This window comes from Mya arenaria, chromosome 3, assembly GCF_026914265.1.
Source record: "Mya arenaria isolate MELC-2E11 chromosome 3, ASM2691426v1".
In the NCBI taxonomy this organism is placed as follows: Eukaryota; Metazoa; Mollusca; class Bivalvia; order Myida; family Myidae; genus Mya; species Mya arenaria.
In genome coordinates, this window is record NC_069124.1 from 50,842,976 (window position 1) to 50,857,900 (window position 14,925).

The 14,925-nt window shown below is 35.7% G+C and overlaps 1 protein-coding gene across 6 annotated transcripts in view; it reads right to left on the reverse strand.

Annotated features, from left to right (window-relative positions):
• Nucleotides 1-4,513: 4,513 nt before the first annotated feature.
• Nucleotides 4,514-14,925, reverse strand: part of LOC128226974 (transmembrane protein 131-like) — a 51,294-nt gene continuing 40,882 nt past the window's right edge. For 5 of the 6 annotated variants that reach the window (XM_052937107.1, XM_052937111.1, XM_052937110.1 and 2 more), the window contains 9 exons: nucleotides 14,515-14,663; nucleotides 13,979-14,178; nucleotides 13,539-13,651; nucleotides 12,934-13,038; nucleotides 10,281-10,599; nucleotides 9,448-9,527; nucleotides 8,946-9,101; nucleotides 8,241-8,365; nucleotides 4,514-7,422 (listed from right to left, as the gene is read on the reverse strand). In XM_052937107.1, coding sequence (XP_052793067.1) covers nucleotides 7,135-7,422; nucleotides 8,241-8,365; nucleotides 8,946-9,101; nucleotides 9,448-9,527; nucleotides 10,281-10,599; nucleotides 12,934-13,038; nucleotides 13,539-13,651; nucleotides 13,979-14,178; nucleotides 14,515-14,663 — 1,535 coding nt within the window. In that variant the 3' untranslated portion in view covers nucleotides 4,514-7,134. The remainder of the gene's footprint in view (nucleotides 7,423-8,240; nucleotides 8,366-8,945; nucleotides 9,102-9,447; nucleotides 9,528-10,280; nucleotides 10,600-12,933; nucleotides 13,039-13,538; nucleotides 13,652-13,978; nucleotides 14,179-14,514; nucleotides 14,664-14,925) is intronic. The other variant, XM_052937112.1, reaches the window with a different exon arrangement.

Below are 14,925 nucleotides of genomic sequence, written 5' to 3' on the forward strand. Positions count from 1 at the left end.
TTTATGTAGAAAGGGATGTTACTCGCGTCATGTTGATCGAGTATATACGGGTTAAAACGGCAGTTGAAGATCGGGATATGGTATATCGTAAGACGTTTATAATTTCAACAAAAATATTTTTCTATTAAAGTTACCGTAATTCACCTAAGAGTTCGGACACTCTAAATATTTGGAGACCCATAATTATTTCCCAAAATAATTTATTTTGCGTACCTAATTTTCGGACACCCAAAGGACATCAATCATAACTTTCTTAGTTACCAAGTTTCACAGACGAAGATTATTGATTTTTATCTTTACAATGCCTGGCTAGATTACTTAACCGTATACACCACTGTGACAATTTAATTAGTTACTACCCATCCTAAACGATTTATTGCCTGTTGAAAAGGAAGTGTGATATATTTATTTGAGGATTAAACAAACAACAAGGGCAATATATAGGATAATATCTCAGCAACTATTTGATGTATTGCATTGAGACTTTATACAATGGTATTCAACCACCCAACATAATTGAATAATCAAGTTAGATAACCTTGTTTTGCAAATAATGGCCCTTTATTATTACACTTAAAAATTCTGGTTAAAATTTTGCATGTAACCACATTTATGTTAATATCTTCGCACATCATGTATTGCATTGAAATCTAATCTATCAGTGATCCATGCATGTTTCGCCAAAACTTTTCAATCCTTACACTGAAAAGCGGCGGAATAGTCGAGCGCGCTGTCTCTGTGACAGCTCTTGTTTTGAATGTTGTCTTATGAAGTCTAGGTCAAGTATAATTATGGGTTCCAATTTGTCACTGTCAAATTCAGTCAATAAAGGTTGGTAAGATGCCATCTATGGAACTGATGCTATGCACAGTGTTTATTTATATTTTACTTGCTCAGTGTGGTGAACTTGTTGGTGTTAATGGTGTCCAGACAATAAATTGAATAGGTCAACAGATTGTTATGCCTCCCTTCGAAGAAGAGAGGGTATATTGCTTTGCAGGGTAGACCAAAGCTTGTCCGAGTGATTACTGAACCATCTTATGGTCATCAAACTTGACATGAATATTAAACCTGACAAGTAGATGACCCCTATTGATTTTAGGGATCATCAGGTTAAAGCTTGAGGTCACTGACCTTGAATGGGAAAATGTCAAAGCTTGTCCGAGTGATAGTTTGACATGGAGGCTAGGCCTGACCAGTAGATGACCCTGTTGATTTTAAGAGTCAAAGGTCACAGTGACCTTGAATGCTAATTGGTTGCCCAAATGATGACCATGCCTGCACCCATGGCCTTCAAACTTGACTGGATGATTCGGCCTGACCAGTAGATGACCCCTATTGATTTGAGTGGCTATTAGGCCATGGTCTAAGTGACCTTGAACGCAAACTTGACGATTCCTGCCTGGACCTATGGTCACCAAACTTAACATGAAGGTTGTGCCTGACCAGTAGATGACCCCTATTGATTTAAGGGGTCACAGGTCACAACCTCTGACGCCAAAAGGTTGACAAATCTCTGATAACACCTGGAACTATGGTCATCAAATTTTACATGGAATCTTGGCCTGACCAGTAGATGACACCTATTAATTTAAGGGCATCGGGTCAAAGGTCACAATGACCTTCAATGCGTCAATGTGTCTTAGTGATAACTTGTCAATGCTCGCACCCATGATCCTCAAACTTGATATTGGAGGTTGGACTTGACCAAGGGTCATCGGGTCAAAGGTAACAATGACCTTCAATGCGTCAATGTGTCTTAGTGATAACTTGTCAATGCTCGCACCCATGACCCTCGAACTTGATATTGGAGGTTGGACCTGACCAAGGGTCATCGGGTCAAAGGTAACAATGACCTTCAATGCGTCAATGTGTCTTAGTGATAACTTGTCAATGCTCGCACCCATGACCCTCGAACTTGATATTGGAGGTTGGACCTGACCAGTAGATGACCCCTATTGAACTAAATCCATAGTACATTCGATTATTTTCAAATAGAAATAGTACACCTTATCTGTGTCCAGGTGGCATGTCATTCCTGTGATTGCTTGGCAATTTTGATTAAATAAAGTGAGCAGTATATGTCCAACACTTCTGTCAAAGTTAGATGCCAGTAGCAAATCGTAAAAATCATGATCAAGGGCATCACCTAGAAACAAAAACTGGCTTTAACCATTTGACGACCTGAAACTTAAAATGGCTTGTTTCAGACACAAAACTTATAAAGCAATTGACATACTTTGGCAGAGCATTGATCTCGTTGTTTCCATGCCTTAACACCTGTTTGTGACTTATTTTTTACTGTTTGATTAAAGGCTCATAGTTTGCTTACGCTGCTGATAGTTTCGAAGAATAGATATAAATAATGAAGGTATGTTTATTTGGTGAACATTTTATATTGAAATCCTTTGCAATTATTTGAGTGAAGACATGGTAACAGACATATGGACAATGCCCAAATACCTATTCCATAAAATGTTTGTGACTTCAAGCATTATAACTAGAAGCGCCGCAATGCGACGAAACCAGGTTTTTGTTATGGGCAATCAGAAATTATAGCCAATTAATTTGTTGTATGAGCAAGTTCAATCTGCAGCTTCATATAAGCTATATTCACACTAAGATTCATCACTATCCATCAATTCTAACTAAGTTGTTGGGCAGAAAAACATTTTTCTATTTTTAGGAACAGTGACCTTGACCCCACCTCCCAAGCTAGCTCTTCACATAGGCTACCTTCGCTCTAAGTTTCATCAATATCTATCAATGCTAACTAAAGTTATTGGGCAGAAACCATTTTTCTATTTTTAGTAACAGTGACCTTGACCCCACCCCCCTCAAAAGAAATTCCAAGCTTGCTCTTCACATAAGCTACTAGTACCTACACACAAAATTTCTTCAATATCTATCAATCCTAACTAAAGTTATTGGGCAGAAACCATTTTTCTATTTTTAGTAACAGTGACCTTGACCTTAGCTCCACCCCCCTCAAAAGCAATCCCAAGCTAGCTCTGTACATAAGCTACCTACACACCAAGTTTTATCAATATCTATCAATGGTAACTAAAGTAATTGGGCGGACACCATTTTTAAACTTTTAGTAACAGTGACCTTGACCTTAGAGCCCCACCCCCCTCAAAAGCAATCCCAAGCTAGCTGTTTACATAAGCTACCCACACACCAAGTTTAATCAATATCTATCAATGCTGTCAAAAGTTATTTGGCAAAAAAACATTTTTCTATTTCAAGTAACAGTGACATTGACCGTAGTCCCTCCCCACTCAAAAGCAATCCCAAGCTAGCTCTTCACATGCTAGCTACACACCAAGTTTCATCAATATCTGTCAATCCTAACTAAAGTTATTGGCGGAAACCATTTTTCTATTTTTAGCAACAGTGACCTTGACCATTTTTTATTTTAAGTAATAGTGACCTTGACCTTAGCCCCTCCCCACTCAAAAGCAATCCCAAGCTAGCTCTTCACATAAGCAACTTACACACCCAAGTTTCGTCAATATCTATCAATGCTAACTAAAGTTATTGGGCAGAAACCATTTTTCTTTTTTTAGTAACAGTGACCTTGACCTTAGCCCCACCCCCCTCAAAAGCAATCCCAGGCTAGCTCTTCCCATAAGCTACCTACACACCAAGTTTCATCAATATCTATCAATGCTAACTAAAGTTATTGAACAGAAACCAATGTTTGACGCCCGCCCGCCCACCTAACGACAAACTCATTCTAATAACCCGGTTTTCGTTGAAAACCTGGTTAAAAACTAGCTAACACAGAAATGGTCAAATGCCCTCTATTGGGCCTTGGATGGATAGCTAAATATGTATAAACTCATATTTTAAAAAGGTTTGGATAAAATTTCATTCATCAGACCTTTCTTTAAAGGGGTGCTTTAAATGACAAGGTAAAACATTATGACCGATATACGAAGTATTGTGCAATAATGACATCCAAATGTGCCCTTTGAGATGAGAACACAGATGTTTTTTTTGCAACACACCTGCCCCTAAAGGCCTTGTATTTACACTTTTAGTTTGGTTAGGTTAAGTTAAATTCCAATAAAATAATACATGGCTGTGACAGTTATTGTTGCTATGAAATCCATATATAACATTGACCTTCAAGTAAGACCTTCATCATTGTGTGCAACACACCTTCCAATGGTGCTTGACAATTCTTTGGTTCAATTTCCAATCAATAGTAAAAAGGTTATTGGCGAGACACAAATATAGCTAATCTGACCTGTATAGCGATGATCTAAATCTGTGACATTGACTTTGAAATAAGAGCACAAATTTTATGTATGATACACCTTTCCATGGTGTTCTTTAAATATATTAAGTTTAAATAAAACACCATTAATAAAAACAAAGTTATTGCTTGGACATGATTGTAAAGGATGGATTGACGAACAACCGGACGGTATATGCCACCATTTGGGGGCATAAAAACGCATTAATAATATGTGGCTTTATGAATTGTGAGCTAGAACAAAGGCAGTTTTATTGCAGTAATTGTTTTATTCATTATCAATGGCCTTTTTTGAAAACAAGCAGTTAAGACATGTTTCAAGCCAATCCTCAGCAACGGAGTACACAAGGGCAGGTAATCCCGAGTCGACACTGCAGTCAACAAAATGGTCATCCATGCCGTACAATTATCAAGTCATTATAGGAAACCTTGTACAAGTCAAAACACACATTTCTACAAAGTGAAACTGTAATTAACACAAAACACCTTCAGACACCTTTAAACCTTCTCGGTATAAACATTTCAACAAAATAGAAACACTATTGCCTTATGGTATTAAAAATGAAAAATGTACAGACCAGCAAACTTTATATTGCAACACTCAAACTTCAAAAAAAGATTAACTTGTAAAAAATATATGTCAACAATGTTAATTAAAAAACCAACAAAAAAATGTTCCATTTATTTCAATAATTTTACACGAAAAAAAATGTAAGCATTTAACATTCCTTTGTTAAATACGACTAGACAAAAAAATTGTGGACAAAAAGTCCAATGGTTTTGAAATAAAAATAACAAAAAATTAACAAATGAAAACTTGAAAATAAACCTTACAATGCATAATGTGTGTTGCATGTTTTTATGGCAAACAGTCTCAAAGAAATCTGTATATGCACTTCTTGTAACTGTTAGGTCCACCCAGAAAAACATGATCAGACATTTTTACATCACAAAACTAGATTTCATTTAACCTTAAAAAATAAACAAATGATTCAAGTCTGTTGAAGACAAAAAATCAATGAAGTAGCATTGCCTTTTTGGCCAATTTGCCACATAAACATGGGTAACAGTCAATTTGGTTCTTACCAACACCATCGTTAACACTCATTCCACGTGATGTAACAAACAATTCTCAACTAGCTCCAATTACATGTGAATAATAGCCAGTGACTAAATTTCAGTGCTTCAGTTACACGTTACTTTTAAAAGTTTAGAACAAACATTTTCTTCCTTTTTCTTCTATCTCAAGTAAAATTCAGGTATGTCAAGTAAAATTCAGGTATGTCTCGTTCGGGATTTTTTAGCAAATTAAATCTTCCACAAATCAAAAGTGAAAGAAATAATGTTGCAAAAGTAATACACAAGTATCAATAAACATGTCTGATAGTTGACATTATCTATCAATAAGTTTAAACCTTGCTAGGACGTTTATCAGTCAAGCCTCAATTCTTAGGACTGTCGTCACACTGTTTATAACATGTGTATCATATGTCATAATAATTATTCATGTCATCAGTGAAGATCAGCTTCAGGGGTCACTAAGGGATATGATTACAATAAATCATCAAAGGCTTAAAGATAAATAGTTATGTGCAGCTTACAAACCATTATTGCTTTTATTATTGTGCATAAATTATAAGCACTGGTAAAATTGGTGTAATACATGTACACATATTAGTTCATATAATTATACATGTATATTTACATGTAGGTTATTTCACACACACATGTACATATAGCTTAGTTCCCCCTGAAGCTGACTTCACAATATAGGGTAGAAAAGTCACAATAGTCCGTGTACAACGACTGCAATGTGTATGTTATCACTCTAACTAATGAAGAAAAACAGCTGGCACAGCAAACGAACAATATATAGAAACCCTCACACATATTCTGATATTATACATTGCTAATAACAATAGAATTTGAATTGTGAAGGGTTACAAAATATACATATATGCAGGAATAAGAGCAAAACTAGCTAATAAACAAGTTTCAATAACCTAGATTGAAACTCAATTTTATCATAATATCAAACTATACGACAAAAGATTATTTTTAAACCGTTAGATCGGATAGGAATATTTTTCCTGAAAAAAAAAACTGTCATAAAGCAGAACAGTAACTTGCAACAAAAAGACGTGCCAAATTTTTTCATTTTAAAAAAATACTTTCTTTGAAACATGGATTTATTTTTACACAAGTACCGGTAGTTGCCTAATTAGTATGCAATAAGCATAATAATGTAGCTTAATTGTTTCTGTCGTGGTAGTATTATTGAAGTTGAAGTAGTTGAAGAAGATGATGTTATTCTTGTTTTAGTAGCAATACATGTAGCAAATTATTTACCGATCATTACTAAAATCTTTCCTGATATAAAATCGAGAAATTTGATATATATTAAATGAGTCAATTATTTCAAATTCTTACTATATATTCAAACCTACAACAGGGTAGGGGTAAATTTAAAATTCTTTTTAATGATAGGGGGACTGCAATGACAATTAAAACTGTTTTATAATAAAATCATCAACAAGAATAAAAACACCTAAGCATGTAGTTAAAATGATCATTTACACCTTAAAATGACCTTGTTTTGTCAGACACAGAGAGAGTATAAAACTTTTATTAATATACTGCCTTTGAAAATAAGTGTCTAAGAAAACAAGGCTGGCCAGCTGATTTTCTTAATATCATAATTAGTGAACAATCACATTGACTATTTGTTCCTGTATTATCTAGTTTCTTACTTAAAGATAAAACTATTGAAAAAGCTCTGTATTCATAATCAGTTCATAACAGATACTTAAGTAATTAAATGTTAAATGACACAGCTCCTTCATCAATGTCCCACATTTCCCTGTGAGCCCCTAATTGGACAGCCCCTCATCGTTAGGGGCCTGTGTGCCAGGGGCAGGCAGGTTCCATCCAGTGGAGCCCGTAGAAGCATTAGGGGCCCAGATGGGAGAGTTGAAGGGATCAAATAGGTTCTCTTGGGGCTGGTCCTGGTTGCTGGGGCTGGGGCCAGGCAGGTTGAAGTTCGGGGTAGTGGTGAGGGGGGTGGGGCTGGTGCTGGTTGACGCCCCGCCCCATATTCCCAATAGAGAGTTCCAGCTGCTGTTGGCGCTGTTCGTCAGGGTGCTCCATATGCCCGCCTGCTGTGGGAGATATAGATTGAAAATGATAAAAGATTAAAACAAAGAGCATATAAGTACAAAAATATTCTTTAGTGTATATGCAATTTCAGTAATATAATTACCTTGAGTAAGATTGCTGGTTCAAAGTTATTATGACATACATGTATAGAGGTTATTCAGGTATTTCTAATGACACAATTTCATTTTAATTGTCAACATTTTTTTTTAATCATATTTACAAGCTTGTTAAAGAATCTGTCATTTAATACTTTCTTAAGAATTATTCTTATAAACACTTGTACAGCAACACCCTTTCATTCTTTTTGAAATAAACTACAGCATAAAATGTTTTTGAAATAAACTACAACATAAAATGTTAGGATTTAGTAGGTGAAAAATGTAACTTGTCATCTTAGATCCGTATTACAATCAATATATACTAATGGCCAAAAGTCTTGTCTGGTATGGGTTTCATTTGTGCCTTGCAAATCCTCAATGCCAATTTTCAACACATTACTGTACCGGCAGTACTGGCTTCAATTCCAAAATTGAATGCATATTAATGTCCTCTTTCCATCGATACCAAATTTATGAGTGTGCGATATAAAACAAAACAGATATTGTAGTTTTTGTAGACCGGACAAGACTTCTGGATATTGTAATTTTTGTAGACCGGACAAGACTTTTGGCCATTAGTAAAAAAGAAATGCCTACCGGCATTTTACAGGCTAATAATGACCAAAACACTGAGAACCCGTGGGTTAGGACACGTTTGATTTTTTAAAGATATTTAGATTAGTTTGGGCGCTGTAGTGCCCGAGGCTTTATACTTCACATACACTAGATTCAGGAGGTGTGTCTGGGGCCGTAGCCCACGCCATGCCCTGGTCAAAGGGGTTGTACTCGTTCTCCCATAGGGTCGCGGGCGTGTTGCTTGGCAGGGGCTCATCGAATCCTGGCCAACCTTGAAAGTAAAAAATAATTGGGTTCAAATATGGTTTCCATTTTTTTTCTGTTTCACATACAACTGCTTATATAATTATACGGTGAAGCTTAATGTGACAGGATCATTGTGAAACACATTATCCATACAAGCACTGTTACTTCTGTAACACACAATACCCTTTGGAGGCCATCTTATCCACAAAAATATTATATGATTGCCTTTTTAAAATCAATATTTGTAAGAAGTAATGCATTCTGTTGGGAAAGTAATAGTTTGTCAGTTCAAAGCACTATCTACTCTAAAAGTAAAATTTTGATTTGTCAGTTAAGACAAAGTTTATTTTCTCATCTTCGTGTGATTTTTATTATTATCAATAATCGTTCACTGGAATTTTAAATCTCATGATATTTTGTTGCAGGCATTTTGTTAAGATGATTGATCTTTTCAAAAATCTCATTCCTTTTCCCGGTCAATGTACCTTTGTCAAAACTTTTTCTTTTTAAGAGACCCACTAACGTCATCGATGACAGCTGGCTGATTAGTTTTAAAAACATGCAACTAAAAAAGGGTAGAAATATTGAATTCCCCAAGCCCATACCAGTGATGCGTTTCTGCTGGTTGTGAGCGAGGACACGTTGTTTCCGCTCCAGCTGCAGTTTCTGCATCATTGTCAGGTGCTCATCGCTGGACAGGCTCCCAAATCCAGTTGAAGCCTGGGGGAATCCAAACCCAGAATCTGTGGTAGAGCTGGGTGCTATAAAATAGAAAGGCAATTATTGCTGAGGTCATATGATTATGTATCTCATATAAAAATATTACTACAAAAAATCCAAAATATTTTATTTTTTGATCCAACAGTAGGAAGGACTTAAGCTGCTTTCAGAGAAATGTATTTTTTGTAAGAATAAATTAAGGTCGCCATTTAATACTGTAGAGCCTAAAAACCAATTATTGTAGTTATGCCACTCGCCCAGCGAAAGCAAGCTATGATTGAAAAAAACAGTATTGTAGTAGAATCTTTATTTATTCAAAGTTCTAAAGTGACTTAAGTTAATGACTAAAACTATATCAAAACAAAATCCAGTATTATGAGTACATACTGGGCAGTCCAAAGGAGAAGCTTGTCTGGGGACTGGTCAGAGTGTTTCCCTCAGTGATTGTCTGCAGACCAAACCCGCCTCTGAAATAACAGAACACATTGCCTAATTGCTGACATTAATCAGTACACAGAGTCCCCGAAAAGGTTGAACGACCAGATGGGTACAACTTATTATTCCAAGATAAACTCTTCTGAATCTACATCAACCACCAAGCTCTTTTTCTACCAAAAACCATCAATCTGTCACCATTATTAGTGGCTTAATAAGTGTAAACATATAATCATGTATAATTGTATATGAATTTCAATCAAAGGTACTAGCTGGCATTTTCATTTTGAATACAATTAAGACCTTATGAGAGGGTGAGGGTGGTTGAAGTGTATAGGTCCCTCCTCTCACCCAAAAGGGTTGTAGGTTCAATCCATACTAAGGAAACTTTCTCATGGCATCTCAATATGGACAACAGGGGCCAATTTCTCGAAACTCTGTTTCTAAAGTCTGTTATAACACGATTAAGTTAAGCTCACTATATTTTTTCTTCTATAATTCATGAAATATTTGCTATTTTGGAATCATTTTCTTTGTTAATTGAAGATGCCTGTCTAATAATTTAGAAAAACTAAGTTTTATTTATCAAAAAGAAAGAAATTTTGCTGACCAAAATAATATACTTAAGTCTGTTAGGCTTAAGAAATGTCAAGGAAGCAGGGCCAGTACTGGTTTTTTCCCAGGACACGAGCTCAAGAATGATTCTATTCCATCACAACATTCCATTTTCATGACCTTAAAAAAACAAAGTCTGTAAAAAATAAAAATTTAGTGATTCGACTTACAGTGTTTCAGGAGTGCCAGGGGCAGTGTTGGATCCAGTTCCCCAGGCGTTCTTCCTGCTGTTCACTGCAGTTGACAGGGGCACCTCGATACCAGTGTTGCTGAAGGGAGTGAACCCAGCTGGGTAGCGCTTGTCTCCCTTGGTCTTCTCACCCTTGGTTTCACCGCTGCTGTTGCTAACAATGCTGGAGTAGCTGCTCGAGCGACTTAAGCTTGTCAGTCCGTTCGGGGACAGGTTACTGGGCGGGGAAATCGCGTCGGTTGTCTTCGCCTCGCCCCGGGCAAACTTGTCTGTCTGGACTGACAACTCCATAAAGTCATCTGGAATAATTCACATGAAAAAAATGTCTAATAATTCTACTTTTCAACTAAAATACCTTAATTACAAACAATGGTATACAAATATAAAACATAAGTTCATTACAAAGATCATTTGTTAATTAATGTAAGTACATGTTTAGTTTAAAGATTATTTATTTCATGAAGATACATTGAAACAGTTCATATTATATATCATTTAGGGCTAAGGATTGGAGAGATTACATGTTTGACAATTTCTAGGCTTTTAATTTTTTGAACAACATGTTATTAAGAATTAAGGACCTAATAGATATTACAATAAGCTATATTTCTATCGCTTCACTGTCTCCCAAGTTTAATTCATACAAAGGGCTGAATCTTTGACCTGCAAACCAAATAGTACATACAATTACAAAATAGGATGTCATCATTAATTGTTAATATGTTACCGTGTATCAATAATAACTCTGGCATGTGCAACAGATTTTTACCCAAAATATAAATAATGAAAAAAATAAAAATGTGTTGAACTCAGAAATAAATAAACTCAGAAGAAATCTTTTTCACTAACAAAATCAATTTTGGGTAAAACATCCTGTTCTAGGACACATTTTTGGACTCCTTGTAAAAGAGTAAAAATCTGTTGCAGATTCCATAGTTATGTCAAAAATTCTTTTATCGCCAACAAAATCAATTTTGGTTAAAACATCCTGTGCTATGACACATTTTTGGACTCCTCTTGTAAGCAGGTCAAAGTGTAGCCCCACCATCACATGTCAGAATATCCCTCAGGTGCTGTATGGATACCAAGCAGTGCTCAAGCCAAGATTTCAAAAAGGCAGAAGAGCACTTTTGATGTGCATTGAATGAGCCTTAATGGGGGCACTTGCAATGGCCAATGTTCAATTTTTATTGTGTATATATTCTTAATACTTTCAATATTTATAGTTTGTTATGAATATCTTAGCTGGTCATTTTAGTTTCAAAAATTATATACATCCATTATTTTTATACTTATTTCTGAAATTTGACTCGGTCAAACAAAAGGGCACAGCAGGGTGTAGTAAAAGGCAGCTTCATGCTGGAAAAGGGCAGTGGGTCGCACCACACTGCTATTTAGGCCTAGCTGGAGCACTGCTATGAAAATTCTACGCTACTTTCACTATATTTACAGTGCTACACACGAGTATATATAAAGGATGACTAAATTATAACATACAGGTCAGAAACCACATACAAGGACAAACAGGTTATCATACAACTTATACGCTAACAGGGGTCGGGCCAATCAATGAAAATAAAGTATTGCAAATATTATTAGGTTATTAAAGTAATGACCAGTGAGATACTTAACATAAGAATGGAGTTAAGTAAGGAAATGACATAAGATATTTATGAAATCAGAATACAGACCAAAAGCTTTTCATCTGACTCAAACTTTCAGAATTTGACATTGCCGGAAGATCAGTAAAATTCAGTTTTTGTTCTTATTTTTCATTTAAATTATTAAGTAATTAAGCTAAAATGAGATCATGATCACTTTTTGAGTGGAAAATTGATTTAATTTGAAATCATTAAATAAGCACTTAACAAAATGTTAATTACCAGTATACCTGGTCAGTAAAATAACAAAGACTTTGTAATAATATTGGTCAGGTAAGCCTTGTTAAAGCATAACCAGGTGCCATTTATTGACAACATTTACCACAAACAATGTTTTAAATGCAAAAATTTCAGGGCAAAAAAGAAAATGAAAAGCATTAGTATATCAACAGAAATGAAAGAAAAACATTTGCATTACAGTGACTAACTGACACCAGTTTTGAGCATAGAGAAGAAGCAGTTAAAAAAAGCTCCCCAAGTAAAGTTATGTTGCCAAGTGACTGAAGCGGAATCCCATAATGAGGGTAATGATCTTCTTAAATATAAGAAAAAAGGTTGAGGTTTTAACGTGTCTCAAACTGAAAGTAACCAGACCTCTGAGTTAAATAAAAGAAAGGGGTGAAAAGTCTCCCATCCCATCACTTTTGGGATAAACCACACTACAATTATAAGGCTTACTGGTTACATTGGTCCGTTCAACAGCCAATATGAAAGTAATAAGGCTATGAGATTAAAATAGACATAGAAAATGATACCAGGGTGGCTAACTGATACAGACATTAAAGAATATAGTAACACAGCTAAGGGACTATAGATAAACAAATGAGACTCCAAATACAAATTTATATGAGTAGGGGGTAAGTGAAGCTGTGTGCAACTGAGTGCAAGTGACAGCAGTTAATGGCATACAGGTAAATGAGAGGGGTTTGTTAGTGAAACTAGATGTGTGAGGTTATAACAATGTGGGCTAACCCGAAGGGGAAGCGGGGTGGGGCTCATCCCACGAGGGGGCAGGAGAATCACTCTCAGACAGGTGCGTTTCCAAGGTGATATCGTCCAGATGGTCTAGGCCGTAACCTAGGCAACAAATACCAACTGTCACATGTACACACACACTGACAAGCACAAAAGTATCACTATAACACTTCTAGTAATCTGCTGCATTATATCGACTAGTTTTTCACAATATCAAACATGCTTTTGTATCAATTACAAGCAATAGTAGGTAATTTGTAAATCGGTACTATTTAAAACCAAAATAAAATTGTCTAAAGGGTCATGAGCAGTCCTTAACTCCCCTATTGTTTAAATCTTTGGTTATTGCTTAGAATTATTCATTCAATATTAAGGTTAAGCCAACAGTTATTGAACTAGAAAATAAATGCAGTGTGCAGAGATGAAAACAAATATCGACAGAACACCGCATTACATTTAGTAAGAATGAACTGTTAACTTTGTTACTGTGATGTTGAAAAAAGAAGAAAAAACACTCTATCAAATGCAACCATAACATTAGACAATAATAAGTGGAATGCACACAAATATAACAATATGAAACATGCTTCAGAAGGCCGTACCTTTCGGCTTGGATTTTGTCAACTTGTCCAAATCATTGTTAGCGTTGTTAGTCTTCTTTTTCTTGTTCTTCGTCTTCTCAATGTTGTAGGGTAGGTCAATTTCCAGGGATGTTCTGAAATGGATTTCATTATTGCTAAAAAAAGTGCAAAAACACTAAAAAGAAATACTTGTACTTTGGAACTCCCATGTAAATATATCCTCTCTTTTCACAGCTCTCAATTAGATATAAATCTATATACCTGTTCATGACATCAAATAAATCGTGAAATAAATAAATTTTGATCCTATATTTACGTGTTCCATAATTCAAACATTGCTCCGTCGTTGCAAAAATGTTTCAGAAATGATCTTGAAACCCCTAACAAAATCAGAAAATAACAGAGATTTCCTCTATGATAATATGTGACCCCAACAATTGACCCTGATGTGACCCACTCACCCACTCTTGGTTGGTATTTCTCCGCCATACTGCCCCTTAATCTTCTTGTAGGCACGCGACTTGGAGGTTAGTTCAAAGTCTTCGTCCGTCGGCATGATGAGGGGTTCAAGGTTCTTCCCCTTGCTCTTCTTACGGCTTGCCTTTGGCTGGGGCGGGGTGGGCTCTGGGCTCTCACTCACTTGTGGGGCTGGGCTTGCAGGCTACACAGAAATTCGAAATTGTTCTTTTTTTTTACAACTATTCTTGTTTTATTCAAGAAACTGTGTAGGTACATGTACATTTACTAGTCTTGTTAAAAATGACTATAATATCTTATCAATACTTATCAATACAAAAATGGATGGAATAAAAAATCAGTCAATTACATACATGTTAATATACTTATTAAATGATTTTAATTATATATTATTGTATCTGAATACCAGAAGTATTTTTTTTCCACAATATAAATGGTATAGAATTTTCATATAAGATGTTCGCTGTAATCCAGATTCATATTTCATTAACAGTTTCAACATTTCCCCCAAACCCCATACCTTATCATCAATGTCTCCCGTAGAAGACTCAGTAGTGGTTGAAGAGGTCTCATCCTTGTCCTCTGCGGGACGCTGTGCTAGGCGATCCTTCACTAGGACGTCACGCTCCTGGCGACTCTTCAACTTCTTACGACCCTTGCCCGCCTTGCCTGGTGGAAAGTAAGACATGTACACATTTAATATAAATTTTGTAGTGTTTATTTGATACATAATACTGAATGATATGCTCAATATCCACATCAAGATTCACATATTTGCTCAAATTAGACTTAGCAGCAGTGGAAATCTTCAATTTTAATGAACTGGTTCAGGATTCAACCTCATAACCAGATACAAAATAATAATATCTTACAGTGTTACCAAGACAACATTTGAAAATTTGCAAGCTACACAAAAATAGGCTAGTAAGTC